General features: G+C 42.3%; 1 protein-coding gene across 2 annotated transcripts in view; it reads left to right on the top strand.

Moving 5' to 3' along the window:
* Window positions 1–22,326, top strand: part of TTN (titin) — a 307,719-nt gene extending 285,393 nt beyond the window's left edge. For both annotated transcript variants that reach the window (XM_065560805.1, XM_065560804.1), the window contains 23 exons: window positions 26–2,092; window positions 2,202–2,504; window positions 2,592–2,897; window positions 2,987–3,277; window positions 3,403–3,702; window positions 3,808–4,113; window positions 4,387–4,692; window positions 4,792–5,073; window positions 5,400–5,993; window positions 6,097–6,384; window positions 6,508–6,807; window positions 7,292–7,594; window positions 7,909–8,211; window positions 8,333–8,914; window positions 9,038–9,343; window positions 9,443–9,742; window positions 9,971–10,546; window positions 10,636–10,941; window positions 11,032–11,625; window positions 11,752–17,699; window positions 17,789–17,942; window positions 19,085–19,372; window positions 21,022–22,326. In XM_065560805.1, the coding sequence (XP_065416877.1) occupies window positions 26–2,092; window positions 2,202–2,504; window positions 2,592–2,897; window positions 2,987–3,277; window positions 3,403–3,702; window positions 3,808–4,113; window positions 4,387–4,692; window positions 4,792–5,073; window positions 5,400–5,993; window positions 6,097–6,384; window positions 6,508–6,807; window positions 7,292–7,594; window positions 7,909–8,211; window positions 8,333–8,914; window positions 9,038–9,343; window positions 9,443–9,742; window positions 9,971–10,546; window positions 10,636–10,941; window positions 11,032–11,625; window positions 11,752–17,699; window positions 17,789–17,942; window positions 19,085–19,372; window positions 21,022–21,320 (15,302 nt within the window). In that variant the 3' untranslated portion in view covers window positions 21,321–22,326. The remainder of the gene's footprint in view (window positions 1–25; window positions 2,093–2,201; window positions 2,505–2,591; window positions 2,898–2,986; window positions 3,278–3,402; window positions 3,703–3,807; window positions 4,114–4,386; window positions 4,693–4,791; window positions 5,074–5,399; window positions 5,994–6,096; window positions 6,385–6,507; window positions 6,808–7,291; window positions 7,595–7,908; window positions 8,212–8,332; window positions 8,915–9,037; window positions 9,344–9,442; window positions 9,743–9,970; window positions 10,547–10,635; window positions 10,942–11,031; window positions 11,626–11,751; window positions 17,700–17,788; window positions 17,943–19,084; window positions 19,373–21,021) is intronic.
* Window positions 22,327–27,204: the final 4,878 nt, after the last annotated feature.

Genomic DNA, 27,204 nt, shown 5'->3' with positions numbered 1-27,204 from the left:
TTCTAAGCTGTTTTTCATTTTGCAGCTGTTCCTGATGCACCAGGTACGCCAGAGCCTACCCATGTAACAGGAGACAGTATCACACTCACATGGGCTAGGCCAAAATCCGATGGCGGAAATGAAATCAACCAGTATATCCTGGAAAGAAGAGAAAAAAAGAGTGTCCGCTGGGTCAAAGTATCCAGTAAGAGAGCCATTGCTGAGACAAGATACAGAGTAACTGGCCTGACTGAAGGCAATGAATATGAATTCCAAGTTATGGCTGAAAATGCTGCAGGAGTAGGACCTCCAAGTGCTGTCTCCAGGCTGATTAAATGTAGAGAGCCAGTAAACCCACCAAGTGCGCCTACTGTTGTAAAAGTGACAGATACGTCAAAGACAAGTGTAAGTTTGGAATGGACCACGCCAGTTTTTGACGGAGGCATGGAAATAATTGGCTACGTCATTGAAATGTGCAAAGCTGACTTAGGAGAGTGGCATAAAGTCAATGCAGAGACTTGTATTGCAACCAAATATACTGTCACCGACTTAGAGGCAGGTGAACATTATAAATTCCGAGTGAGTGCTGTCAATGGTGCAGGCAAGGGAGAAAGCTGTGAAGTTCCTGCTACAATCCAAGCAACTGACAGACTGTCTTCACCTGAAATTGATATTGATGCAAACTTCAAGCAGACTCACATTGTCAGAGCAGGTGCAACTATTCGGCTGTTTATTGCCTTTTTAGGCAAACCTGTTCCTACTGCTACATGGTCTAAAGCAGACTCAGACCTTAGCCTGCGTGCTGACATTCACATCACTGACTCATTCAGTACGTTGACTGTGGAGAACTGCAATAGAAATGATGCTGGCAAATACGTCTTTACTGTAGAAAATGTCAGTGGTAGCAAATCTATTGCATTTACTGTCAAGGTACTGGACACCCCTGGCCCACCAGGTCCTATTACCTTTAAGGATGTGACCAGAGGTTCTATTACTTTAATGTGGGATGCTCCTGTTTTGGATGGAGGTGCCCGCATCCATCACTACATTGTGGAAAAGCGGGAAGCAAGCCGTCGTAGCTGGCAGGTAGTGAGTTCAAAATGTACTCGTCAAATCTTTAAGGTCACTGATCTTGCAGAAGGTGTGCCATTCTACTACCGTGTTTCAGCAGAAAATGAATATGGTGTAGGCGAACCATGTGAATTAACAGAGCCAGTTGTAGCCACCGAGGAGCCTGCTCCACCTAAGCGACTAGATATTATTGATACTACCAAATCTTCTGCAGTATTAGCTTGGCTGAAACCTGACCATGATGGTGGAAGCCGAGTCACTGGGTATCTTCTTGAGATGAAACAAAAGGGATCTGACTATTGGGTTGAAGCTGGTCACACTAAACAACTTACTTTCACAGTTGAAGGTCTTCTAGAGAACAATGAATATGAATTCCGGGTCAAGGCAAAGAATGATGCAGGCTACAGTGAGCCAAGAGAAGCTTTCTCTTCTGTTATTATTAAAGAGCCACAGATTGAACCAACAGCAGATCTTAGTGGAATAACTAGACAACTTATAACTTGCAAAGCTGGAAGCACCTTTACTATTGATATACCAATTAGTGGGCGACCAGCTCCAAAAGTAACATGGAAACTTGAAGAAATGAGACTCAAGGAAACTGATAGAGTGACCATCAAGACAACAAAGGATAGAACTACATTGATTGTGAAGGACAGCATGAGAGGTGACTCTGGCAAATATTATTTGACACTTGAGAACACAGCCGGTGTGAAAACATTTGCTGTCACAGTGGTTGTCATCGGAAGACCAGGTGCAGTTACTGGCCCTATTGACATATCATCCATTTCTGCTGAATCCTGTGTATTGTCATGGAAAGAACCTGAAGATGATGGTGGCACTGATATTACAAACTACATAGTTGAGAAACGAGAATCTGGTACAACAGCATGGCAGCTGATAAATTCCAGTGTCAAACGTACACAGATCAAGGTCACTCATCTCACCAAATACATGGAGTATGCTTTCAGGGTCAGCTCAGAAAACAGATTTGGTGTCAGCAAGCCCGTGGAATCAGCACCAATAGTTGCTGAGCATCCATTCGGTAAAAACAAACATATACACACACACATATATTTTAAGAAATTATTTTTTCTGGTTTATGTAATTAGTGGCCATATCTAACTTTTTTCTCTCTTACTTTTTACAATCAGTCCCACCAAGTCCACCTACCAGGCCAGAGGTCTATTCTGTTTCTGCCAATGCCATGGCCATTCGCTGGGAGGAACCATATCATGATGGTGGCAGCAAAATCACTGGATACTGGATTGAAAAGAAAGAGCGCAATACCATTCTTTGGGTGAAGGAAAACAACGTGCCATCCTTTGAATGCAACTACAAAGTCACAGGACTAGTGGAAGGTCTGGAATATCAATTCAGAGTTTATGCCCTAAATGCTGCTGGTGTGAGCAAAGCTAGTGAAGCTTCCAGACCTCTAGTGGCTCAAAACCCAGTTGGTAAGTGTATCTTTTAGAGTATATTTCTTCTTTATTATTTAAGCAACAACAGAATTAGATTTTTCATTTTACATTGTCCTCTTTCAGATCCACCAGGCAGACCAGAGGTAACAGATGTCACAAGGTCTACAGTGTCATTGAGCTGGTCTCCTCCACTTTATGATGGCGGCAGCAAAATTATTGGGTATATTATAGAACGCAAACCATACAACGAAGCTGGAGATGGACGCTGGTTGAAATGCAACTATACCATTGTCTCAGAAAACTGCTTTACTGTGACAGCTCTTAGTGAAGGAGAAGAATATGAATTCCGTATATTAGCCAAGAATGCAGCTGGTGTAATCAGCAGAGGATCTGAATCTACTGGTGCTGTCACTTGCAAAGATGAATATTGTAAGAAACATTCCCCTGGGTCATTTAAAATATTGTATAGCTTGCAGTTTTAATACTATAACATTAATGTTTTTATCTCTTTTTGATAGCACCACCAAAGGCTGAGCTGGATGCCAGATTGCATGGAGAAATTGTGACCATAAGGGCTGGATCTGATCTTGTTCTTGACGCAGCCATTGGTGGGAAACCAGAACCAAAGGTCTTCTGGTCCAAAGGTGACAAAGAATTGGACCTGTGTGAAAAGATATCTCTGCAGTACACCAGCAAAAGGGCCATTGCAGTTATCAAGTATTGTGACAGAAGTGATAGTGGAAAATACACACTAACAGTTAAAAATGCCAGTGGAACAAAGCAAGTTTCAGTCCTTGTCAAAGTGCTTGGTATGTATTTCATAGACAATGGTTTGCTGTGAACATTCATTAGAATTCACAATTATAGTTACAAAAAAAGAGAGAGAAGCTTTTCATTGACTCCTATAATTACACCTTTGTTCACCCCTACTCAGATTCGCCTGGTCCATGTGCTGGCAAAATCACTATTAGCAGAGTAACCGAAGAGAAGTGTACTCTGGCATGGAATGTTCCACATGAAGATGGAGGTGCAGAAATCACCCACTACATTGTAGAAAGACGTGAAACCAGCAGGCTCAACTGGGTTATTGTTGAGGCTGAATGTCAAACATTATCATGGGTGGTGACAAGACTTATTAAAAATAATGAATACATCTTCCGTGTGAGAGCTGTCAATAAGTATGGGTCAGGTGTTCCACTTGAAACAGAAGCCATTGTTGCTAGAAACGCTTTCAGTAAGTGCTTTCATCTTTTAGCTCCAGCATTTATGGAGTCTTCTTCATATGTGAAATATTTGAAAAAAAAATCTGATTTTTTTTCATATTTTTGAACACCAACAGCTATTCCATCACAACCTGGTGCACCCGAAGCAGTGGGTATTGGCAAGGAACACATTATTATTCAGTGGCTGCAACCAGAATCAGATGGTGGCAGTGAGATTAGCAACTATCTTGTAGACAAACGTGAAAAGAGAAGTCTACGCTGGACACGAGTCAACAGAGATTACACTGTTTATGATACCAGACTGAAAGTTACAGGTCTAATGGAACATAGTGAATATCAGTTCCGTGTCACTGCAGTGAATGCTGCTGGGAACAGTGAGCCTAGTGACGCTTCTCAATCTATCCTGTGCAAGGAGCCATCATGTAAGTAGTCAAATTCAAAATATATTTTTAATATTTATTAAACATATTGCCTCATAATTAACTACAATGACATTCCAAATAAGAGATCCAAAAGAATACGTGAATTCATTATGATCACTAGCACTGCAATGAATTTAAAATAAAAGTGATTATAATTAATTTCAGATAAATTTCTAATCACTAATTGTTTAGAATATTGTTACTAAATAAGGTCTTTTAAACTGTAAAATGTTCCCTGCAATAATGTGAAATGTGTGTTCCTCTATTCCAAAGACACTCCTGCACCTCCTTCAGCTCCAAGAGTTGTGGATACTACTAGGCACAGCATAAGCTTGGCATGGACAAAGCCCATGTATGATGGTGGTGCTGACCTCTTAGGCTACGTTCTTGAAATGAAAGAAGAAGGTACTGAACAGTGGTACAGACCACACACTACCGCCACCCTAAGGAATGCTGAATTCACAGTGACTGCTCTTAAAACAAGCCAGAAATACTGTTTCAGAGTTGCTGCCACAAACGTGAATGGTATGAGTGAATTCAGTGAATCATCAGCTGAAATTGAACCTGTGGAAAGAATAGGTAATTTGAAAACCCAAGTTTTTTTATGGAAAGATTATATATTTCTTTAAAACTATTCAAAGATGAATTCATTTTGTATTTCTCCCCTCTCCCCATCAGAAATACCAGACCTTGAACTTGCTGATGATCTAAAGAAGACTGTCACTGTCAGAGCTGGTGGTTCTTTGCGCCTAATGGTGTCTGTATCTGGCAGACCACCTCCAGTAATTACATGGAGCAAAGAGGGTGTTGACCTTGCAAATCGGTCTATTATAGACACTACAGAGAGCTACACTCTGCTTATTGTGGATAAAGTTAATCGGTATGATGCTGGCAAATATGTGGTTGAGGCTGAAAATCAATCAGGCAAGAAATCAGCAACTGTCATTGTTAAAGTATATGGTGAGTATTGTTACTATTACATATTGATATTGCACTGTACTTACACATGTTGTTTTAGACAGAAGGAAAAAGGTGTTTGCTGAAAGGAGTTTGCAATTTAAGTAGAACCCAGAAAATAATGATAAAAGACCATGGCAGGTGAGGTGGGAGAGGAGGGGAAGAGGGGAAAAGAAGAGATACAGTAGAAATCAAAGGGAAATATGTTTCTAAAGGATGAGTTCATCTATGAAATCCAAATCCTGATTTGTTTGCTTCAGTAAATTCAGTAATTACCCAAATCAGGAAAAGAGCAAATAGGAAATAATTCGTTTTGATTTTGCATTTAGATACACCTGGCCCATCTGCCACAGTGAGAGTTAAGGAAGTGTCGAAAGATTCCGTGACGATTACTTGGGAAATTCCTACTATTGATGGTGGAGCACCAGTTAACAATTATATAATTGAGAAACGTGAGGCTACCATGAGAGCATACAAGACAGTAACTACCAAATGCAGCAAAACATTTTATAGACTTACTGGACTTATAGAAGGAGCTATGTACTATTTCAGAGTGCTGCCAGAAAATATTTATGGTATTGGTGAACCTTGTGAAACATCTGATGCAGTACTGGTGTCTGATGTTCCTATGGTGCCTCAGAAACTGGAGGTAGTTGACATCACTAAATCAACTGTAACTCTTGCATGGGAGAAACCACAGCATGATGGTGGCAGCAGACTGACTGGCTATATTATTGAGGCCAGCAAAGCTGGAACAGAAAAGTGGATGAAGGTTGTGACACTGAAGCCTACAGTCTTTGAGCACACAATCATCTCACTAAATGAAGGTGAACAGTATTTGTTCAGAGTCAGAGCACAAAATCAGAAGGGTGTGTCGGAACCAAGAGAGATTGTCACAGCAGTAACTGTACAAGACCAAAAAGGTAGGTATAATAGTTAAAAGGATAGGTTGAGGACTACTCAAAATGTGTAATATTTTATTTACAAAATGGATATTAAAAAGGTTTTGTTTTGTTTTTTTAATAGTGTTACCCACAATTGACCTTGCTGGAATAACTCAAAAGACAGTTCATGTGCCAGCTGGCAGACCCATAGAGTTAGCTATTCCAATTGGTGGCCGACCACCTCCAGCTGTATCTTGGTTCTTCGCTGGTTCTAAGCTAAGAGAATCAGAACGCACCAAGATTGAAACTGAAGCCAAAGTAGCTAAATTAACTGTGCGTGAGACCACAATACATGACACTGGGGAGTACACACTTGAACTGAAGAACACAACTGGAACTGCTGTTGAGACTATAAAAGTTATCATTCTTGGTAAGGATTTATTATTAAGATATGATTGTCCACAATCCTTCTTCCTTCATCATGAAATCTGTCACAATGCCAACCTAGCTTCTTTTTTAAACAGTAACTTATGTTCTTTTTAATTTTTCCTAGACAAACCTGGACCACCTACTGGACCTATCAGAATTGATGATATTGATTCAACTTCTGTTACCATCTCCTGGGAACAACCTGAGCTGGATGGTGGAGCTGCACTGAGTGGTTATGTGGTGGAGCAGCGTGATGCACACCGTCCTGGATGGCTACCAGTTTCCGAATCTGTAACAAGGACAACCTTTAAGTTCACTAGACTCATTGAAAGTTCTGAATATGTGTTCCGTGTGGCTGCTACAAACCGCTTTGGAATTGGATCATACCTTCAGTCTGACATTATAGAATGCAAGAGTAGAATCAGTAAGTCTACATTTTCTCCAATTCTCTACATTTAAAAATGGAGAACAATTTACATGGGCCTATGTATTAATACAAACAGGGCTAGATCCCCTAGAATAAATCCTATTATTTCCTTTTCCCAAATAACATGCTATACTCTCATGTGTACTAATCATGTTATACTTGTGGAGAAAAATGCCACATCTAAAACTATTATGTTGCCCTGTATATGCATAATATACATGCTTTGGATAGAGTATTGGACTATGACGCTGGAGACCTAGGTTCTACTCCCAGGTCTACGCACTGGCCTGCTGGGTCAGCTTAGGGAAATCGCTTCACCTCTCAGCCTCAGCTTTCTCCTTTGTGAAGTGCTTTGTGATCTGGTGATGAAAAGCACTACAGGTGCTAGGTAGTATGTATTATGGATTTGTCCCCAGAAAGCTACATTTGTAAATGCAGTCTCATATTTTTATTTTCTTAATTCTGTGTCTTTTTATTACAGGTCTTCCTGGTCCTCCTGACACTCTACAAGTGTCTGATGTCTCTCGCGAAGGCATGACCCTTATTTGGCATCCACCAGAAGATGATGGTGGCTCACAGATCTCTGGTTATATTGTGGAACGCAAAGAAGTCAGAGCAGATAGATGGGTCCGTGTAAATAAAATTCCAGTGACTATGACACGTTATCGCTCCACTGGACTGATTGAAGGATTAGAATATGAACACCGTGTCACAGCTATCAATGCCAGAGGCACAGGCAAACCAAGCCGTCCTTCCAAACCTGCTGTTGCTATGGATCCAATTGGTAAATAATTTCCTACATGGAGAAAAGAACATTTGAGGCAGAGGGGAATGTCACTGATAAGACCTGCTGTTATGTTTAACAAACTAAAATATTTCATCTGGATAGCTTAATGTACTGCAGCAGATATTTTAATTAAATATACAAAGAATATTTTAAAAATCTGTTTTATTCATTAGTTTCCTGTGTAAACATCACCATTACTAAATACTTATCAAATGGTGTATGTTAACATTTTGTTTTGCCTTTTAAATATTCAAACTAAACGTAGAACTATCTTAAAATATATTTACCTGCTATCTGATCTTCTATTCCAGCTCCCCCAGGTAAACCTCAGAACCCAAGAGTTACTGATACTACAAGAACATCAGTGTCCCTGGCCTGGAGTCCACCAGAAGAGGAAGGAGGTTCTAAAGTCACTGGCTACTTGATTGAAATGCAAAAGGTTGATCAGTTTGAATGGACCAAATGTAATACCACTCCAACCAAAATACATGAATACACCTTGACACATCTACCACAAGGCGCAGAGTATAGATTCCGTGTGATGGCCTGTAATGCTGGTGGGCCTGGAGAACCTGCTGATGTGCCAGGAACAGTCAAAGTAACAGAAATGCTTGGTAAGATGTTTTAGGTCTTAGTTCTTGCTGAAAATAGATATAAGCAATATTTTTGCATAAAACAGACATAACAAAATATCTGTAAAATAGTTGTAACATAACATGTTGGGTTTATTTTCAGAATATCCTGATTGTGAACTTGAAAAATACCAGGAAGGTCTGTTTGTGAGACAAGGTGGAGTTATCAGGCTTACAGTACCAATTAAGGGGAAGCCCATACCGATATGCAAATGGACTAAAGAAGGCCTTGACATCAGCAAGAGAGCAATGATAGCAACTTCTGAGACACACACTGAACTTGTGATCAAAGATGCAGAAAGAGAAGATTCTGGTACCTATGATTTGGCACTTGAAAACAAATGTGCAAAGAAGGCTGTTTATATACAGGTCAGAGTGATTGGCATTCCAAATCCACCTGAAGGGCCACTTGAGTATGATGACATACAGACTCGCTCAGTCAGAATAAGCTGGAGACCTCCTACCGACGATGGTGGTGCAGATATTATTGGTTACATCATTGAGAGGCGAGAAGTACCTAAGGCTGCCTGGTACACAGTTGATTCCAGAGTGAGGGGAACATCATTAGTCGTGAAAGGGCTCAAAGAAAATGTAGAGTATCACTTCCGTGTTTCTGCTGAAAACCAGTTTGGTATTAGCAAGTCCCTGAAATCTGAAGAACCAGTTGTACCAAAGACACCTTTGAGTGAGTAGATTTTTGTACAATAAAATTCCTGTTTTAATTATCATGTCTTATGTGTGTAAATGTACAATCACACACACACAAAAGAGCTTTAAAAATACATGGTTATTATGTTATTTTTAACAGATCCTCCAGAGCCTCCAAACAATCCACCAGAAGTACTTGATGTCACAAAGAGCTCTGTTAGCTTATTCTGGTCCAGACCTAAAGATGATGGTGGTTCTCGTGTCACTGGCTACTACGTTGAGCGTAAAGAGACATCTACAGAGAAATGGGTCAGGCATAACAAAACTCAAATCACAACTACAATGTTCACAGTCACAGGACTTGTTCCAGATGCTGAATATCAGTTCCGCATCATTGCCCAAAATGACATTGGTGAGAGTGAACCAAGCCCTGCTTCTGAACCAGTGGTGTGCAAAGATCCATTTGGTAAGAAACTGTTTGAATTAGTTGACAGTTTGGAGAGCAATTTAGTGAAGTTCTTAGAGAAGTGAAATTTAACTTGTGTAAATACTCTGTAATTTATAGACAAACCAAGTCAACCTGGAGAAATTGAGATCACTTCTATATCTAAGGATAGCATTACTTTAGAATGGGAACGGCCTGAATGTGATGGTGGAAAAGATATCCTGGGATACTGGATTGAATATCGTCAGTCTGGAGACAGCGCATGGAAAAAGTGCAATAAAGAACGTATCAAAGACAGACAATTCACAGTGGGAGGTTTACTGGAGGCTACAGAATATGAATTCAGGGTTTTTGCAGAAAATGAGACTGGAGTCAGCAGACCTCGAAGAACAGCTATGACAGTAAAGACTAAACTAACATGTAAGTTTAAATGTCCTATCCTAGTCACTATGATTTATGTGACAGATTAAATGATATTTTATGTCCTGGTAAACTATGTTGTGCTCATGAACATTATATATTGGCTATATGGTCTTAAAGAATAAGCCTGCAAGTTTAAATGTAAACTGGTGACAGGTATAAGTGAAGGATGTGTATAAATAAAGTAATAGTGGAGGAACATTTATCTTTAACCTTTCAATGTTACAGCTGGAGAAGCACCAGGCATAAGACAAGCAGTGAAGGATGTTACAACTAAACTGGGTGAAGCAGCTCAGTTGACATGCCAGATTGTTGGGAGACCTCTTCCTGACATTAAATGGTATCGTTTTGGCAAAGAACTGGTACAAAGCCGAAAATACAGAATGTCATCAGATGGACGCACCCATACACTGACTGTAATAACAGAAGAACAAGAAGATGAAGGTGTCTACACTTGCATGGCTACCAATGATGTCGGGGAGATTGAAACTACTGGCAAGCTACTCTTGCAGGCTCCTCCTCAGTTCCACCCTGGCTTCCCACTGAAAGAGAAATATTATGCAGGTGTGGGTGGCACCCTTCGCCTCCATATTGTGTACATTGGTCGCCCAGTACCGGCTATCACTTGGTTCCATGACAAGAAACCTTTGAGAGACTCAGAAAATGTTACTATTGAGAACACTGAGCATTATACTCATCTTGTCATTAAGAATGTCCAGCATAAGACCCATGCTGGGAAGTATAAAGTGCAACTAAGCAACATATTTGGAACAGTTGACACTGTACTTAATGTGGAAATTCAAGGTATTAAATCTATTTCCAATAATTCTGTTGAATAATAGTCTCTAAAATATTTACTGGCAGATAACTAAAAAACTGTTTTCCTTTTATAGATAAACCAGATAAACCAACAGGGCCAATTGTTGTGGAAGCCCTACTGAAAAATTCTGTGGTAATCAGCTGGAAGCCACCTGAGGATGATGGAGGTGCTTTGATAACAAACTATGTGGTAGAGAAATGTGAAGCTAAGGAAGGCACAGAGTGGCAACTGGTATCTTCAAGCATTTCAAGCACAACATGCAGAATTGTTAACCTAACTGAAAATGCAGGCTATTATTTCCGTGTGTCTGCTCAGAATACGTATGGCATTAGCAAAGCACTAGAGGTTTCATCAATTGTTGTTATCAAAAGTCCATTTGGTAAGCGTGCACCAAAATACGAGTTTACATATACCTGCAAATTACTAAGCTAACTTCATTTAACGTTTTGAATCTTTTTATTCTTTACAGAAAAACCAGGGCAACCTAGTCAACCAGTAGTAACTGCTGTTACAAAGGACTCTTGTGTTGTGTCCTGGAAACCACCGGCCAGTGATGGAGGTGCAAAGATCAGAAATTACTACCTCGAGAAACGTGAAAAGAAACAAAACAAATGGATTGCAGTAACAACAGAAGAAATTCATGAAACAGTCTATTCTGTGAAAAGTCTTGTTGAGGGCCTTGAATATGAATTCCGTGTAAAATGTGAAAATCTAGGCGGTGAAAGTGAATGGAGTGAAGTATCACAATCAGTCATTCCAAAATCTGATGTACTAATTCAAGCACCACATTTCAAGGAAGAACTAAGAAACTTGAATGTGAAATTCAGAGCCACTGCCACATTTGTTTGCAAAGTCACTGGTCATCCTAAGCCTATTGTTAAATGGTTTAGACAGGGTAAAGAGATCTTGCCAGATGGTGAAAAGGTTAAGATACAAGAATTTAAAGGTGGATATCACCAGCTGGTCATTACAAATGCAACAGATGATGATGCCACTGTCTACCAAGTTAGAGCTACCAATCAGGGAGGATCTGTGTCTGGCACTGCCTCTTTGGATGTTGAAGGTGAATAAAGTGTTTTGATGCTTTAGTCAAATTCTTATTTAACTTTCCAAAGTTTAGAATACTCCTGCTGTGTTTTAGTTAAAATACTGTTTGTACTGATGGGATCTTTCTTTCTTTCTGCTACAGTTCCTGCTAAGATTCACTTGCCCAAAAATCTTGAAGGTATGGGAGCTGTTCATGCTCTCCGAGGTGAAGTGGTCAGCATCAAGATTCCATTCAGTGGCAAGCCGGATCCAGTGATTACATGGCAGAAAGGACAAGATCTCATTGATAACAATGGACACTACCAAGTTATTGTTACAAGATCATTCACCTCTCTAGTTTTTCCAAATGGTGTGGACAGAAAAGATGCAGGTTTCTACATTGTTTGTGCTAAAAATAGATTTGGCATTGATCAAAAAACAGTTGAATTAGATGTGGCTGATGTACCTGATCCACCAAGGGGTCTGAAAGTAAGTGACATTTCAAGGGATTCAGTCAACTTGATCTGGACTGCTCCAGCAACTGATGGTGGAAGCAGAGTCACAAACTACATCATTGAGAAACGTGCTACTACAGCAGAGAGATGGATTCGTGTTGCACAAGCTCGTGATACCCGATACACTGTGGTAAACCTATTTGGCAAGACAAGCTACCAGTTCCGTGTAATTGCAGAAAATAAATTTGGGCAAAGTCAGCCTTCTGAACCTACAGAGCCAATTATAACACAGGAAGATAAGACAAGAATGCTGAACTATGATGAAGAAGTTGATGAGACCAGAGAAGTCACCACAGTTAAAGCATCTCACTCTTCCACAAAGGAACTCTATGACAAATATATGATTGCTGAAGAGCTTGGGCGTGGGCATTTTGGAATTGTCCACCGCTGTGTTGAAACAGTTTCCAAGAAGACCTTCCTGGCCAAATTTGTTAAAGTAAAGGGAGCTGACCAAGTTTTAGTAAAGAAAGAGATTTCCATCCTAAACATTGCTAGGCATAGAAATATCTTGTATCTTCACGAATCATTTGAAAGCCTAGAAGAATTAGTCATGATCTTTGAGTTCATATCTGGAGTTGACATCTTCGAAAGAATTAGTACAACCTCATTTGAACTGAGTGAAAGAGAAATAGTAAACTATGTACACCAGGTCTGTGAAGCACTTGAATTCTTACACTGTCATAACATTGGACATTTTGATATCAGGCCCGAGAATATCATTTACTTCACAAGAAGAAGCTCCATAATTAAAATTATTGAGTTTGGTCAGGCTAGACAGCTGAAGCCTGGTGACAACTTTAGACTTCAGTTTACTTCTCCTGAATATTATGGACCTGAAGTACATCAACATGATGTGGTCAGCACAGCTACTGACATGTGGTCACTTGGTGTCCTAGTATATATACTTCTAAGTGGTATTAATCCTTTCATTGCTGAAACAAACCAACAGACTATTGAAAATATCATCAGTGCTGAATACAACTTTGATGATGAAGCATTCAAAGATATAAGTATTGAGGCCATGGACTTCATTGATCGCCTACTAGTAAAAGAAAGGAAGGGTCGTATGACTGCTGCAGAAGCACTTAGTCATCCATGGCTGAAACAGAGGACGGAAAAGATCAGCACTAAAGTCATCAAGACATTAAGACATAGGCGGTACTACCAGACCCTGGTGAAGAAAGAATGGAATATGGTTGTGTCAGTAGCTCGCATTTCCTGTGGTGGTGCAATTAGATCTCAGAAAGGGGTTACAGTTGCAAAAGTAAAAGTTGCATCAATTGACATTGGCCCCATTTCTGGGCAGATAATGCATGCTGTTGTAGAAGAAGGAGGGCATGCGAAATACACATGTAAGATTGAAAATTACGATCAGTCCACACAAGTGACTTGGTACTTTGGTATCAGGCAACTGGAGAACAATGGGAAGTATGAAATCAGCTACCAGGAAGGAGTGGCAACCATGTATGTTAAAGACATTACTAAATCAGATGATGGTACCTATAGGTGCAAGGTAGTAAACGACTATGGTGAAGATAGTTCCTATGCAGAGCTATTTGTTAAAGGTGTGAGAGAAGTTTCTGAGTATTATAGATACAGAACAGTTAAGAAAGTGAAACGCCGAGTGGATACTATGAGACTTCTGGAGAGGCCACCAGAATTTACTTTGCCTCTGTATAACCACACTGCCTATGTTGGTGAACATGTCAGGTTTGGAGTAACTATAACCGTCCACCCAGAACCTCGAGTAACATGGTTCAAATCAGGTCAGAAAATTAAACCAGGTGATGACGATAGGAAGTATGCTTTTGAATCTGACAAAGGGCTTTATCAACTTACCATCCATAATCTTACTGAGGATGATGATGCTGAATATAGTATTTTGGCACGCAACAAATATGGTGAAGACAGTTGCAAAGCTAAGCTGACTGTAATTCCACACCCACCTCCAGCAGACACCACATTAAGACCAATGTTCAAAAGACTATTAGCAAATGCAGAGTGCCAAGAAGGCCAAAGTGTGTGCTTTGAGATAAGGATATCTGGTGTACCAAAACCAACATTGAAATGGGAGAAAGATGGTCAACCTCTGTCATGTGGTCCCAACATTGAAGTTGTTTATGAAGGCTTGGACTATTATGCTTTGCACATCAGAGATACTTTACCAGAAGACAGTGGTTATTATAGAGTTACTGCTACAAATAGTGCTGGATCTTCAAGTTGTCAGGCTTACCTGAAAGTAGAACGCTTGACATATGTCAAGCACGAGTACAAGACAGAAGAAGAGCGGGAAAAGCATGTACAAAAACAAATTGACAAGACACTAAGAATGGCAGAAATCCTTTCTGGGACTGAAACTGTTCCACTAACACAAGCAGCACAGGAAGCTCTAAGAGAAGCTGCCATCCTGTATAAGCCAGCAGTGAGTACTAAGACTGTTAAAGGTGTATATGAAATTCAGAAGGAAGAAATAAAGGAAGAAAGGAGACTTCGCATGCCGTATGAGATACCAGAGCCTCGCAGGCATGTACGCACTGCTCTTGAGGAAGATCAGACCATTAAACAGTTTGTGCCTATGTCAGATATGAAGTGGTACAAGAAGCTGCGAGACCAGTATGAAATGCCAGGAAAACTAGACAGAATTGTTCAGAAACGGCCAAAGCGCATTCGCCTTTCTAGATGGGAACAGTTCTATGTGATGCCACTCCCACGCATTTCTGATCAGTATAAACCTAAATGGCGCATACCAAAGCTGTCACAAGATGACCTTGAAACTGTGCGACCAGCACGCCGCCGAACACCATCTCCTGATTATGAGCTTTATTACAGACCAAGAAGGCGATCACTCAGTGACCTGTCAGATGAGGAATTACTCCTACCTACTCATGACTATTTAGCCATGAAGAGAATTGAAGAGGAAAGACTGCGTCTTGAAGAAGAACTTGAGTTAGGCTTTTCTGCTTCACCACCAAGCAGAAGCCCTCCACGTTTTGAGCTGTCTGCCCTTCGTTATTCTTCAGCAGGGGAGCAGGTCAGTACAGAGGAAGCCAGAAAAAGAGAGCTGAGGTACTCAACCTATCACATCCCATCTAAAGCTGAAACTGGAGCAAGTTATGCAGAACTTCGTCAACGCCATGACAGGGCTGTCTATAGGCCACCAAAGCAAAGACAGAGAATAATGGATGAGAGAGAGGATGAAGAATTGCTTCGTCCAGTTATCACAACTCAGCGACTCTCTGAATACAAGAGTGAGCTTGAGCGTATGGCACAGGAGGAAGAGAGCAGAGTGAGGAGGAGACAGAGAGAAATAACTGAGATTACATCAGAAGAAGAAGAAGAAATAAAAATGGTGGAACATGTTCACAGGGAATTTTCACCACCCTCAAGGCTATTGAGGAGGAGAAGATCTCTTTCTCCAACTTACATTGAATTAATGCGCCCAGTATCTGAATTAATTCGGCCCCGTTCACGGCCTGGGGAAGAAACTGAAAGGAGATCCCCTACGCCAGAGAGAACTCGGCCACGCTCACCAAGCCCGGTAACTAGTGAAAGGTCACTCTCTCGATTTGAAAGGATGGCCAGATTTGATATCTTCTCCAGGTATGACTCCATGAAAGCTGCTTTGAAAACTCAGAAAACAATGGAAAGGAAATACGAAGTTCTGACTCAGCAGCCTTTCACCTTGGATCACACCCCTCGCATCACTCTGAGAATGCGTTCTCATCGTGTGCCGTGCAATCATAATACCAGGTTCATTCTCAACGTCCAATCAAAACCAACAGCTGAAGTGAAATGGTACCATAATGGTATTGAAATCCAAGAGAGCAGTAAGATACATTTCACTAATACCAGTGGTGTGTTAACCTTGGAGATTCTTGACTGCCATATTGATGATAGTGGAACATATCGTGTTGTATGCACAAATTACAAAGGAGAATGTTCTGACTATGCGACATTAGATGTTACGGGAGGAGATTATACTACCTACTCTTCCCAGCGCAGAGATGAGGAAGTACCAAGATCCATTTTTCCTGACTTGACAAAGACAGAGGCTTATGCTGTTTCCTCTTTTAAGAAAACATCTGCAATAGAGGCTAGTTCTTCAGTCAGAGAGGTCAAATCAGAAATGACAGAGACAAGAGAATCACTCTCATCATACGAACGCTATGCTTCTGCTGAAAAGAAAATCACTGCAGCTGAAGAAAAATCATTGGAGGAAAGGGCTTCACTCAAGAAGTTTAAGACCACTCTTCCAGCAACAATATTAACAAAACCACGATCAATCACTGTCTCTGAAGGGGAGACTGCAAGATTTTCTTGTGACATTGATGGTGAACCAACACCAACAGTAACGTGGTTACGTGCAGGTCAAGCCATTGTTTCTTCCAGGCGCTTCCAAGTCACACGAACACAATACAAATCTACTTTTGAGATTTCTTCTGTCCAGACATCAGATGAAGGAAGTTACATTTTGGTGGTAGAAAACTCTGAAGGAAGACAGGAAGCACCCTTTACTTTGACTGTACAAAGAGCAAGGGTTCCTGAAAAAGCAGTTACATCACCCCCAAAAGTCAAATCTCCTGAGCCTCGTGTGAAGTCTCCAGAGCCAGTTAAATCACCTAAACGTGTAAAATCCCCTGAACCACCTACTGCTCATGCAAAAGCTAAATCAGCAGCAGAAGGCAGGACAACTCCAGTGGAGAAAGTGCAGTTACCAACTGCTGCTCCTCCCAAGATAACTCAGCAGCTGAAAGTGGAAGCTTGTGGAGATAAGGTAAGGTTTTCCTGTGCAGCTGAAAGCAGTATCTTAAGTGTCAGAGAAGTATCCTGGTATAAAGATGGCAACAAACTGAAAGAAGACAGCCATTTCATGTTTCATTATTCAGCAGATGGCACCTATGAACTCAAAATCCATAACCTTACAGAGTCTGATCAAGGTGAATATACCTGTGAAATCACTGGGGAAGGTGGTGTATCTAAAACTAACTTCCAATTTGTTGGCCAAGTTTTTAAAAGTATCCATTCCCAAGTGTCAAGCATGACTGAAAAGTCTAAAACAGTTGAGAAAGAGGCTGAGGCACTTAAAATTTCTACCCAGAAGAAATCAGCAGTGACAACTCAAGAAAAAGAAGTGGTCCAAGAAGAAATTATTAAAAAGTCAGCAGTTTCTGAAGAAGCCAAAAGATCACATGCAGAAATTAAAGCTTCTTCCACTAAAATGACTGTGTCTCACGGCCAGAAAGTTACTGTGAAAGCTAACATTGAAGGTGCATCTGAAGTGAAATGGGTGCTGAATGGAATGGAGCTACCTAACTCAGAAGATTACAGATATGGTGTATCTGGAAATGATCACACTCTAACCATCAAAAAAGCTAGTCATAAAGATGAAGGAATACTTACCTGTGAAGGTAAAACAGACCAAGGCATTGTCAGATGCCAGTTTGATATGACCTTTTCTACTGAGCGCTCAAATGCACCAGCCTTCATCACACAGCCCAAATCTCAAAACATTGATGAAGGACAAGATGTATTGTTGACTTGTGAAATCTCTGGGGATCCTTCTCCTGAAATTGAGTGGTTTAAGAATAACCAACCAGTAAGTAATCACTTACATATTAGCTTTAAAAATTGCATTCAAAATTCTTGTTAAAATTGATCATAATCAAAAATATTTTCCCCCCTCAGATTGCTATGTCATCCAAAATCAATGTAAATCGCTCCAATACTATATATTCTCTTAATATTCTAAATGCTACAGTGAGTGACAGTGGAAAATACACAATCAAAGCTAAAAATTACCATGGACAATGCTCTGCTACAGCATCCCTGACTGTACTCCGTAAGTTTGTTGTTTAATTCTTGTTGTTTTGAATGACTAGAAGTCTTGCCTGGTAGAATTAGATGCAACAAAATCTGTAGAGTGGTGTTGACTTACGCGTTTTAACACATTTCTATTTTTGTTGTACAATATAATTTATATTTGACAAATATGGGGGATCTTTTTTGCTATTTTAACACCTATTTAAGAGTGTTCAGTTTCCTACCAGATGAGTGTCAATAGCAAGCAGTGAACATTCTTAACTGTGATCTTGCCATTAACCCCTGAGTGCTGGTGATCACTGTTTCATCGAACATCAAAGCAGTTCATTAAAAAAAAAAAAGTATATTACTCTACCATTAAAAATGTATTGAATTACTAGTACTTGAATTAAATTGTTTTGCTGGCAGTTCAAGAATATCTTGATTCCTGAAATCAAGGGGTTATTGTATTTTTGCTGTTGCTGTATGTTTGTGCTTATGTTAAAGAGAAAGCAGCTGAGATATTTACTACTTGTTAGATGACTACAGAACAATTCATTTAACCAGAATATGTAGGTCAAACAAAGAGAAATTATAAAACAGTATTTAAAAGTACCTGAAAATGTTTCAGAATTTCTACTGATATGAACTAGGCAAATGCATAATCCCTTGCTCTATGATTCTAGTGATAAATCTGACAGGAATTGCTATCTGATGATATGTCTTAAAATTTGCAAATAAGAGCTGCAGCTAGAGACTGAAGGAATAGCAAGGAGTTCCCATAGTTCTTTTTAGCTACTTTTTGGGTGGCATTTTCTGATTAGTCTGAAAAGGAATAAAAAACCAAATCAAAATACCCACTGCCAGAAAAAAATGCTAAACTTCTTTTAAAAGCAGCAGAATTATATCTCTGGCTGCAACTGTAATTTTCTTTTGTTCATACATGTCACAGGCTAATAAAATGTCTGCTTCCTGCTTCATTATTTCATATATAAAGTATTATTAGTGATTTAGGCATGTTGGATCAAGTAATTGGAAACATTTTTATGGTCCATTGAAGTTTTCCTTTAAAAAGTAACCATACTCTTTTCTCCCTTCTATTAAGTCAACATAGGATGACATTACTTCACCAGTTAATGATATGACATAGCTTTTTCCTTTTATGTTTGCTATGCTCCACAGCTCTAATTGAAGAACCTCCAAAAGAGGTAGTATTGAGGACAAGTGGTGATGCAAGCATGCAGGAAAGTTTCTCTTCTAAGTCATTTCAAATGTCTGCTTCTAAACAAGAGGCTTCGTTCAGCAGTAGCGGCATGACTGAAATGAAATTTGCAAGCATGTCTGCCCAAAGCATGGCCTCTTCCATGAAAGAATCCTTTGTAGAGATGAGCTCCAGCAGTATTATGGAAAAATCTAGTCTGACACAACTGGGGAGTTCAACTAGTAGAATGATTACATCTGGTTTGAGAGGTGAGCAATAAAATTACTGGTAGAATTAGAATATCAAATACTTGGGAGTAGTACTTAGAACAGGGGTAGACAACCTTTCAGAAGTGATGTGCCGAGTCTTCATTTATTCACTTTAATTTAAGGTTTCGCGTGCCAGTAATACATTTTAACCTTTTTTAGAAGGTCTCTGACTATAAGTCTATATTATATAACTAAACTATTGTTGTATGTAAAGTAAACAAGGTTTTCAAAATGTTTAAGAAGCTTCATTTAAAATTAAATTAAAATGCTGATCTTACGCCTCCAGCCTGCTCAGCTCGCTGCCGGCCTGGAGTTCTGTTCACCTAGGCTGGCAGCGGGCTGAGCGGGGCCTGTAGCCGGGACCCTGGCTAGCAAGGGGCTGGCAGTCGGGACCCCAGACCTGGGGGGGGGGGTTCAGGGATCAGGGCAGAGGGCTGGGTGTGTGGAGGGTGCAGGGCAGAAGGCTGGACGTGTGTGGGGGTTCAGTGGTCAGGGCAGAAGGATGGGGGCTGTGGGGGTGCAGGGCAGAAGGCTGGGTGTGGGGGGGTTCAGGGGTGAGGGCAGAGGGCAGTGGAGGTGTGGGGGGGTTCAGGGGTCAGGACAGAGGGCTGGGGTATGTGGGGGGTGTAGGACAGAAGGCTGGGTGTGTGGGGGGTTCAGGGGTCAGCAGGACCACCCAGAGGATTCAGGGGGCCTGGGGCAAAGCAATTTCGGGGGCCCCTTCCATAAAAAAAAGTTGCAATACTATAGAATACTATATTCTCGTGGGGGCCTCTGCAGGGCCCAGGGCAAATTGCCCCACTTGCCCCCACCCCGGGCAGCCCTGGGGATCAGGGCAGAGGGCTGGGAGGTGTGGGGGGTGCAGGGCAGAAGGCTGGATGTAGGGGGGGGTTCAGGGTTCAGGGCAGAGGGTTGGTTGGGGTGGGGGGTGCAGGGCAGAAGGCTGTGGGGGGGTTCAGGGGTCAGGGCAGAGGGCTGGGTGTGTGGGAGGGTGCAGGGCAGAAGGCTGTGGGGGGGTTCAGGGGTCAGGGCAGAGGGCTGGGTGTGTGGGAGGGTGCAGGGCAGAAGGGTGGGTGTGGGGGGGAGTTCAGGGGTCAGGGCAGAGGGTTGGGGGGGTGGAGATGCAGGGAAGAAGGCTGGGTGTGGGGGGGGGGGTTCAGGGGTCAGGGAAGAGGGCTGGGGTGCTCGGCTCGTGGGGGTGCTCCCAGCCCCCTGCCCTGAGCGGCTCATGGCAGGGGGCTGGAAGGGATATGCCCTGTTCCACCTACTTCCCCAAGGCCCCAACCCTACTTCTTCTCTGCTTTCTCTACGGAACAGCGAGGACGCTGCCGCTCTTCCCCCCGCCCCTCGCTAGGGCCATCAGCTGATCAGCGCAGGGAAGGAGAGGAGGAGGAACAGGAAAGCACCACGCTGGGGGAAGAAGCGGAGGTGGGGGGAAGCTTGGCTGCCGCAGGAGAGAGCGGTGGGCAGGGGGGCTGAGTGGGGCTGGGACTGCGGCAGGCAGCAGTGTGCCACTCCAAATCGGCTTGCGTGCCATGTTTGGCATGCGTGCCGTAGGTTGCCAACCCCGACTTAGAATATCTCTGATGCAGGGAGATAGTTCTTAATGAAAATAACTAACTTGAAACTTACTTTCACATTTTGCAAAGGAGTACCACCCAAAATTGAAGCTCTTCCATCTGATATCAGCATTGATGAAGGAAAGGTTCTCACAGTATCCTGTGCCTTTTCGGGTGAACCTGCTCCTGAAGTAACATGGTACTGCAAAGGGGAAAAAATTACTAGTCAGGAACAGCAAGGCAGATTCCATATTGAAACTAGTGAAGATCTAACCACTCTTATCATCATGGATGTCCAGAAGAATGATGGCGGACTTTATACACTGAATTTAGAAAATGAATTCGGTTCTGACTCTGCCACTGTGAATATTAATATTCGATCAATTTAGAGGGCTTGATCTGTTTTATATACACTTGACTTTTTACAAGTGTCATATAGACTGAAATATCAAATCTGTAAATAGGAAAAAAAATATTTTTGTACCTACCTGAATGAGACAAAGTTCAAAGATATACATTATGACTTATAGTTATTATTTGACCTATGAATTTTAAACATTTTTCAATGACATGTACATACTGTATATAGCCGAAGTTAACGGTTATGAAGTTTTGTACCATTTATTTTATGACTTATAAAATGTAATTTTTGGAACTAACGGTTGGTAGGAGAAAGTTTCTAAGGAAACGAATACCCTACTCAACATTTAACTAATTGTTGTGCCTCAACACAGTGTTGATGTCTAAGAATGCCTCAACAGGTAGAGAGGCTCCCTGTTGAAGACTGCATACACCTAAGAAATGATACTGTGCATTGTACTTATACGTGCACGAATATATCTGTTGAATCAGAAGTGTAAGGCATTGGTGATGTTTGCATCTACCCTCCTGTAATCAGCACTTTAATGTTTTACATTGACTCTGATTGTCACACTAATTTTTATTTCCGGACTGACTTACAATATTTTGAGCAAAGTGCAAGCGGCCAGCACTTTGTTCACTCACTGTTTGAGTACTGTTTCTGGCATATTGACTACCTGAATAGCTTTTAAGAAGTAACATCACCTGGCCATTCCCTCATTCAACAAAGTTGTTTAGGTACTCAAGTGCAGCAGCAGTACTGACTCTCGGAGGTTCCCGGGGTGCAGTGATTGTGAGTTTGTGTGGTAGTATTAGAAATCTATTACGTATTGTAATTTCCAAGCAACTAAGCAATGAACCACAGTTTTAAAAAAAATCCAAAAAACTGTTGCTAAGACCACAATAGTGCCCTCACCTTCAATTTGATTTAGTTCTCTTAACATAGTAGTCAATTTTATTGTTAGCTGTATTTGTTGAACCTCCTTGAGATAGTATTGTTCATTTGAAATAAAGCATGCTACCTGCACTTTACAATGTGTGATTTCTTGTAATTTGGCCTTTACATTATATTTTTCTGACACTTCCATTTAAACCCCAGAAATAGATTTAAAGGCGAGGAAACAAATAATTCAGATTCTTCTCTCTTTCGGATCAATAGCCCACCTTTCCTTCATTAGTCATACCCATTCCCTCCCAACACATACACAGCTTTTAACAGAAATGGAGTAGCGAAGATTGGTTGGATCAAGGCTGCAAGATAATGGTCCCTTCTAGCCTTGGAATCTATTGTGACCACCTAGTCTGACCTCCTGTATTACAGAGGCCTTAGAACTTCCCCAAAATAATTCCTAGAGTGTATCTTCATAAAACAAAATCCACCATGACCTTTGGTATAATTACTCTCACTGCTAGAAATTTACACCTTATTTCCAGACTGAATTTGTCTAGCTTCAGCTTCCAGCTACTGGATCATGTTATATCTTTCTCTGCTAAATTGAAGAGCCCCTTATTAAATATTTTTTTCCTCCTGCAGGTGCTCAAGTCATCCTTCTCTTTATTAATATAAATAGATATTTGCTGCTGGACTAATGTGTCCTGTTCTGGTGTCCACAATTCAAGAGGGATGTTGATAAAGAAGGTTCAGAGAAGAACTAGGGAATAATTACAGGATTAGAAAACATGCCTTATAGGCACTCAGAGGTAAAATAACCACTCTGCTTTTAGTCCAGATTCCCATGTTTATGCATCTCCAAGATCGCATTAGTGCTTTTGGCTGCAGTGGGCGCTCATGTTCAGCTGATTATCCAAAATGCGCCCCCAAATCTTTTTCAGTCATTGCTTCCCGGGATAGAGTCCCTCATGCTGTAAGTGTGGCCAGCCTGCTTTGTTCCACCCTATATACCTTTACAGTTAGCTGTATTAAAATATTGTTTGGTCAATATATTTGCTAAGGTAAGAGGAGATAAAACCGCCACAGGCGGGAGCTGGCAGAGGCTTTCTTCAGTGCGTTTGGTCTCCAAATTTATTTAGCCAATTAATGATTATTACATTATTGCTGAGACTGGGAGAAGCCGCATCTTATCATTTTATACTATCACCCTTTTGCTGAACAGTAGCAGATTTCAGGGTCTTGCAGCTGCCTTATTTTGGGGAGGAAAAAGACTACGGATGCAGGTACGGGGGCAGAGGGGTTCCTTAATGTACCTTGGTTCATTTACAATAGTCTTGAACAGTGGTATTCACAAGTAGTACACAGGCATTCCCGTCTTTCAAGACTCTTAGCTACACCAATGCCTGGTTCCCAGGAAACACCTGAGCCTCAAGAATTGACTCTAGTTAGCTACATAAGAGCAAATGATCCTTCTGTTTGCAATACCCTTCCAAAGTGTGTCACAATGCCACATGTTGTCAAAGACTGTACATTGCTCACAAACTAAGTAAAAACTGGGCAACAGTGCCACCTGGTGGGGCGCAGCATAATCTAGCATGTTCATTTAAACTGTAATCCTTACAGCAACTAATTATCAAAAGGTCCATACTAAGGCAACCCAGATAGGTCACGCAGGGTGTGAAAAATCCACACCGCTGGTTGACACAGTTAAGGCCACCCTAACTGCCCACAGTGCTAGGTTGCCAGATCTCTGTCTTGATATTTAAAGCGCTTCATGGGCGCTACCAGACAGATTGCTACCACGCTGGAATAAGTACTCACACGCCCCACCCCCCGTGGAGAGCAACCCATGTTACAGCTAGGCCACCCCCTCGCTTTCCAGGAGGTGCACTGTGAGCTGTGCTAGCTGGCTCTGGGGCCACTAGTTTAACAAGCAGTGGGCTAGGCTAAAGATCTGGCATCAATTGAAAATGAGGCCTCTTAGAGAGCTGTCCATCACCAGGGGGGTGGGGCTGACATACTAGGCCCACCTCCCAGTCTATTTTGCAGGGGGGCCATATTTTCAGTAATTAAACTGGGAAGGACTAGGGGGGGAGAGAGAGGTCACAAGGAAGTCTTTTGCTGGGTGAGGTAAGACACTTTCAAACTGAAAAACAATACAGTAAACAGAAGAGTGGAGAGAAACTTTTAAAAAAATCCTTCTGTAATGCTCCTCGTTCCATCATTAAAGTCTTGTTTTGCTCTACTGGTTTCACTCAGCCAATCGCAGTCCTTGCACTCAACGCTGCCACCTCGCAGGTCATAGCTTCCCCCACCACCTCAGTGTCCTCCATCTAAAGCCGATTATTCTGTCTCCCTAACCACTCCACAGCTCAGGCCCACCCTCTGCAGGGCTGGTTCCTCTAACTCAGAAAACCTAGCCCTAGGTTCCAAATTTGTCCCATGTATTTGCTACTCACTGTCAGCAGGCCTAGCACTCACCCTTTAGGCCTAGAGCAGCAGAAGACTCAGGAGAAGCAGTAGTTTGATGTCTACATTTGGGGAAGGGGCAAGCAGAAGTGCCTTAAGAGTTATTGGGGCCCTGGGCACAAAGAACATTCCTCCCCACACACACACAATGCCCCACCCCCAAGGCCCCTGCCCTGGCCAGAAGCCAGGCATTGGTAAGAGCTGCCCAGGGAGCTGGGGCTGCTGTGGGGAGCCCTGCCCCGGGTAGTGCACCCTGGGGGGGGAGGGGGGGAGGGGGCTGCGCTTGGGCACCCAGAGCAGCTGGAGGGCCCTGAGCAGCTCTTACCAACCACGGGCGAGGACAGTGGTCCCCAAACTGTAGCGCATACCATCCTAGGGGCGGCATGGGAGAATGCAGTGGAGCCAGGGTTGGGCCAGAAGCGCCACCCAGCTCTGGTATGCCCCCAGCTCCGCTCTGGCCCCACCACAGCCCTGGCTCTGCACCGGGCCGCAGCTCCACTCCTGGCCACAACTCCAGCTGCATCGCTCGCACTGACTTTTGCCCCTGACTCTTGCTCCCTTCTCTGGCCCCCCCTCCTGGCCTCAGCCCCAGGGGGGCACAGACTGGGCGGGGGGGAGGGCAATGACTTGGGACCCCTTGCCTAGGCTGACCATTCATCTCGTTTTGGCCCCAGACATCCTGGGCATTTGTTCTTGTCAACGGATCTCCAGGTAGCAAGAGCAAATAGGACATATGCTCAGTTTTGCCAAATAGGGGCTGGGGATGACGGCCGGTGCTCAGGCCAGCTCTGCATTGGGGGGCGGGGAGGCAGCTTGGGCCACCTCAGTGCAGTTGGAGGGGATTTGTGAGATTTGGGACAGCTCTGTGTGCAGGGCTGGAGGGGGGGGGGGGGGGCGAGAGATGTGTGTGGAGGGGCAGGCACAGAAAACCAGCTGCCCACAAATGGGGTGCGAGGGAAGGGAGAGCGGCTTGGCTACCTTTGTCTGGGGGAGGGCAGGTGGACTACACACTCCGTCCTACAGCTCTATCTGATGCTTGCTGGGAGCTGCCGGGGGGAGGGGGAGGGGAGGGCCTTCTGCCCATGGTGGCTGGAGACCTTCCCCACCACCACCTGCAGAGGCTGGGCTGCTGTAGGAGAGTTCTCCGCTGCTGCCACCAGCTGGGCTGCTACGCTGCCTCAATGTCACTGAGGTCTCTGGACGTCACGGATTCTGTGACATAATTGGAGCCTTACTCACAAAATGTTTTAAGGGTGGATACTACCACAACAATGCAGTTTAGTTTTGGAGACCAATTCCCTCCGCACTCAGAAAGCCCAAAATTAGAAATGTTACTTTCACATGTCACAGTGGTGGAGGACACCATTTTTTCCATCAAAAAAGCACTTTCTGTGATTATACACTGGTTGGTGCTTCCGAAAACCTTTGCACGGTTTAGGGCTGAGTGGAGCAATGTCTAAAAACCTTTAACAATCTGGGCTCAAGTACCTCAGGTTTGGCAGTTATGGAGGCCTACAGCAGGGTTTTTAATGCAATTCTGAGACATCCACATGACATACTCCAAAACATTATGCCACCTAATGCATGTTAAACCCAATCCAGCAAAGCACTTAAACTTAAGTACAAGTTTAAGTACATGGGTGCTTTCAGTAATGTCAACAGAACTATTCACATGCTTAATGATAAAAGACTCTCAATTTTAATGGGAGTTGGATTGGGTCTATACTGAACTGTCCCTCCAGCTTTAATGACATGAGAAGTCCCATGGGATGGTCAGTACCAGTGTGATTAAATTTAGGTACATGTCCAGTCATTTAGGAGCTATGGAGTTCTACAATTAAAGTGCCCGCTCATCTGTGGCAGAAGTCCCAGTGGAGTCAATTAACGTTATAGGTCTTGTAGGTCAGCCTATGTTTGCTGCACTGCTTGTACAATGATGGAATCCAAATAATTGTTTTTATGCACTACGTGATGGTCAGAAACTGTGCTTAATGTGTGCATGTGTACTGGTAAAATGAAAACTAGGATAATAATTCAATGAGGTTTGAGAATAGGCATTTAAAAAAAATATAATCCAAGAAACATGATTACCCTTATTTGACATCCACTCCTGGAAACAAAACATACTAAACCAACACCAAAGTATTAATGGGAGAAGATAACCAAAATACTGAAACACCTATGGATATTTTCTTAAATAAGGAGCTCATAGAACTGCCACAAACTTCATTCAAAAGTGCATGGTCTCAGATTCAGAGCAACATAAATTACAACAAACTCTACTTTAATTGTTGGCATTCATTGAGCATTGGCCTGCTAAACCCAGAGTTGTGAGTTCAATCCTTGAGGGGGCCATTTAGGGAACTGGGGTAAAAATCTGTCTGGGGATTGGTCCTGCTTTGAGCAGGAGGTTGGACTAGATGACCTCCTGAGGTCCCTTCCAACCCTGATATGATTTAAAAGTTAAAGAAATGACAGAGCTATAGAAGTAGTGTAGTAGTAGAAGTTTTTTCTCTACTGCAATCTTAACTCAAAGACAATTTGGATTTAAG

This window comes from Chrysemys picta, chromosome 11 (genome assembly GCF_011386835.1).
Source record: "Chrysemys picta bellii isolate R12L10 chromosome 11, ASM1138683v2, whole genome shotgun sequence".
Taxonomy (NCBI): domain Eukaryota; kingdom Metazoa; phylum Chordata; order Testudines; family Emydidae; genus Chrysemys; species Chrysemys picta.
The sequence above is the reverse complement of the archived record's forward strand: the minus strand, read 5'-3'. Positions and strand labels throughout refer to the sequence as shown.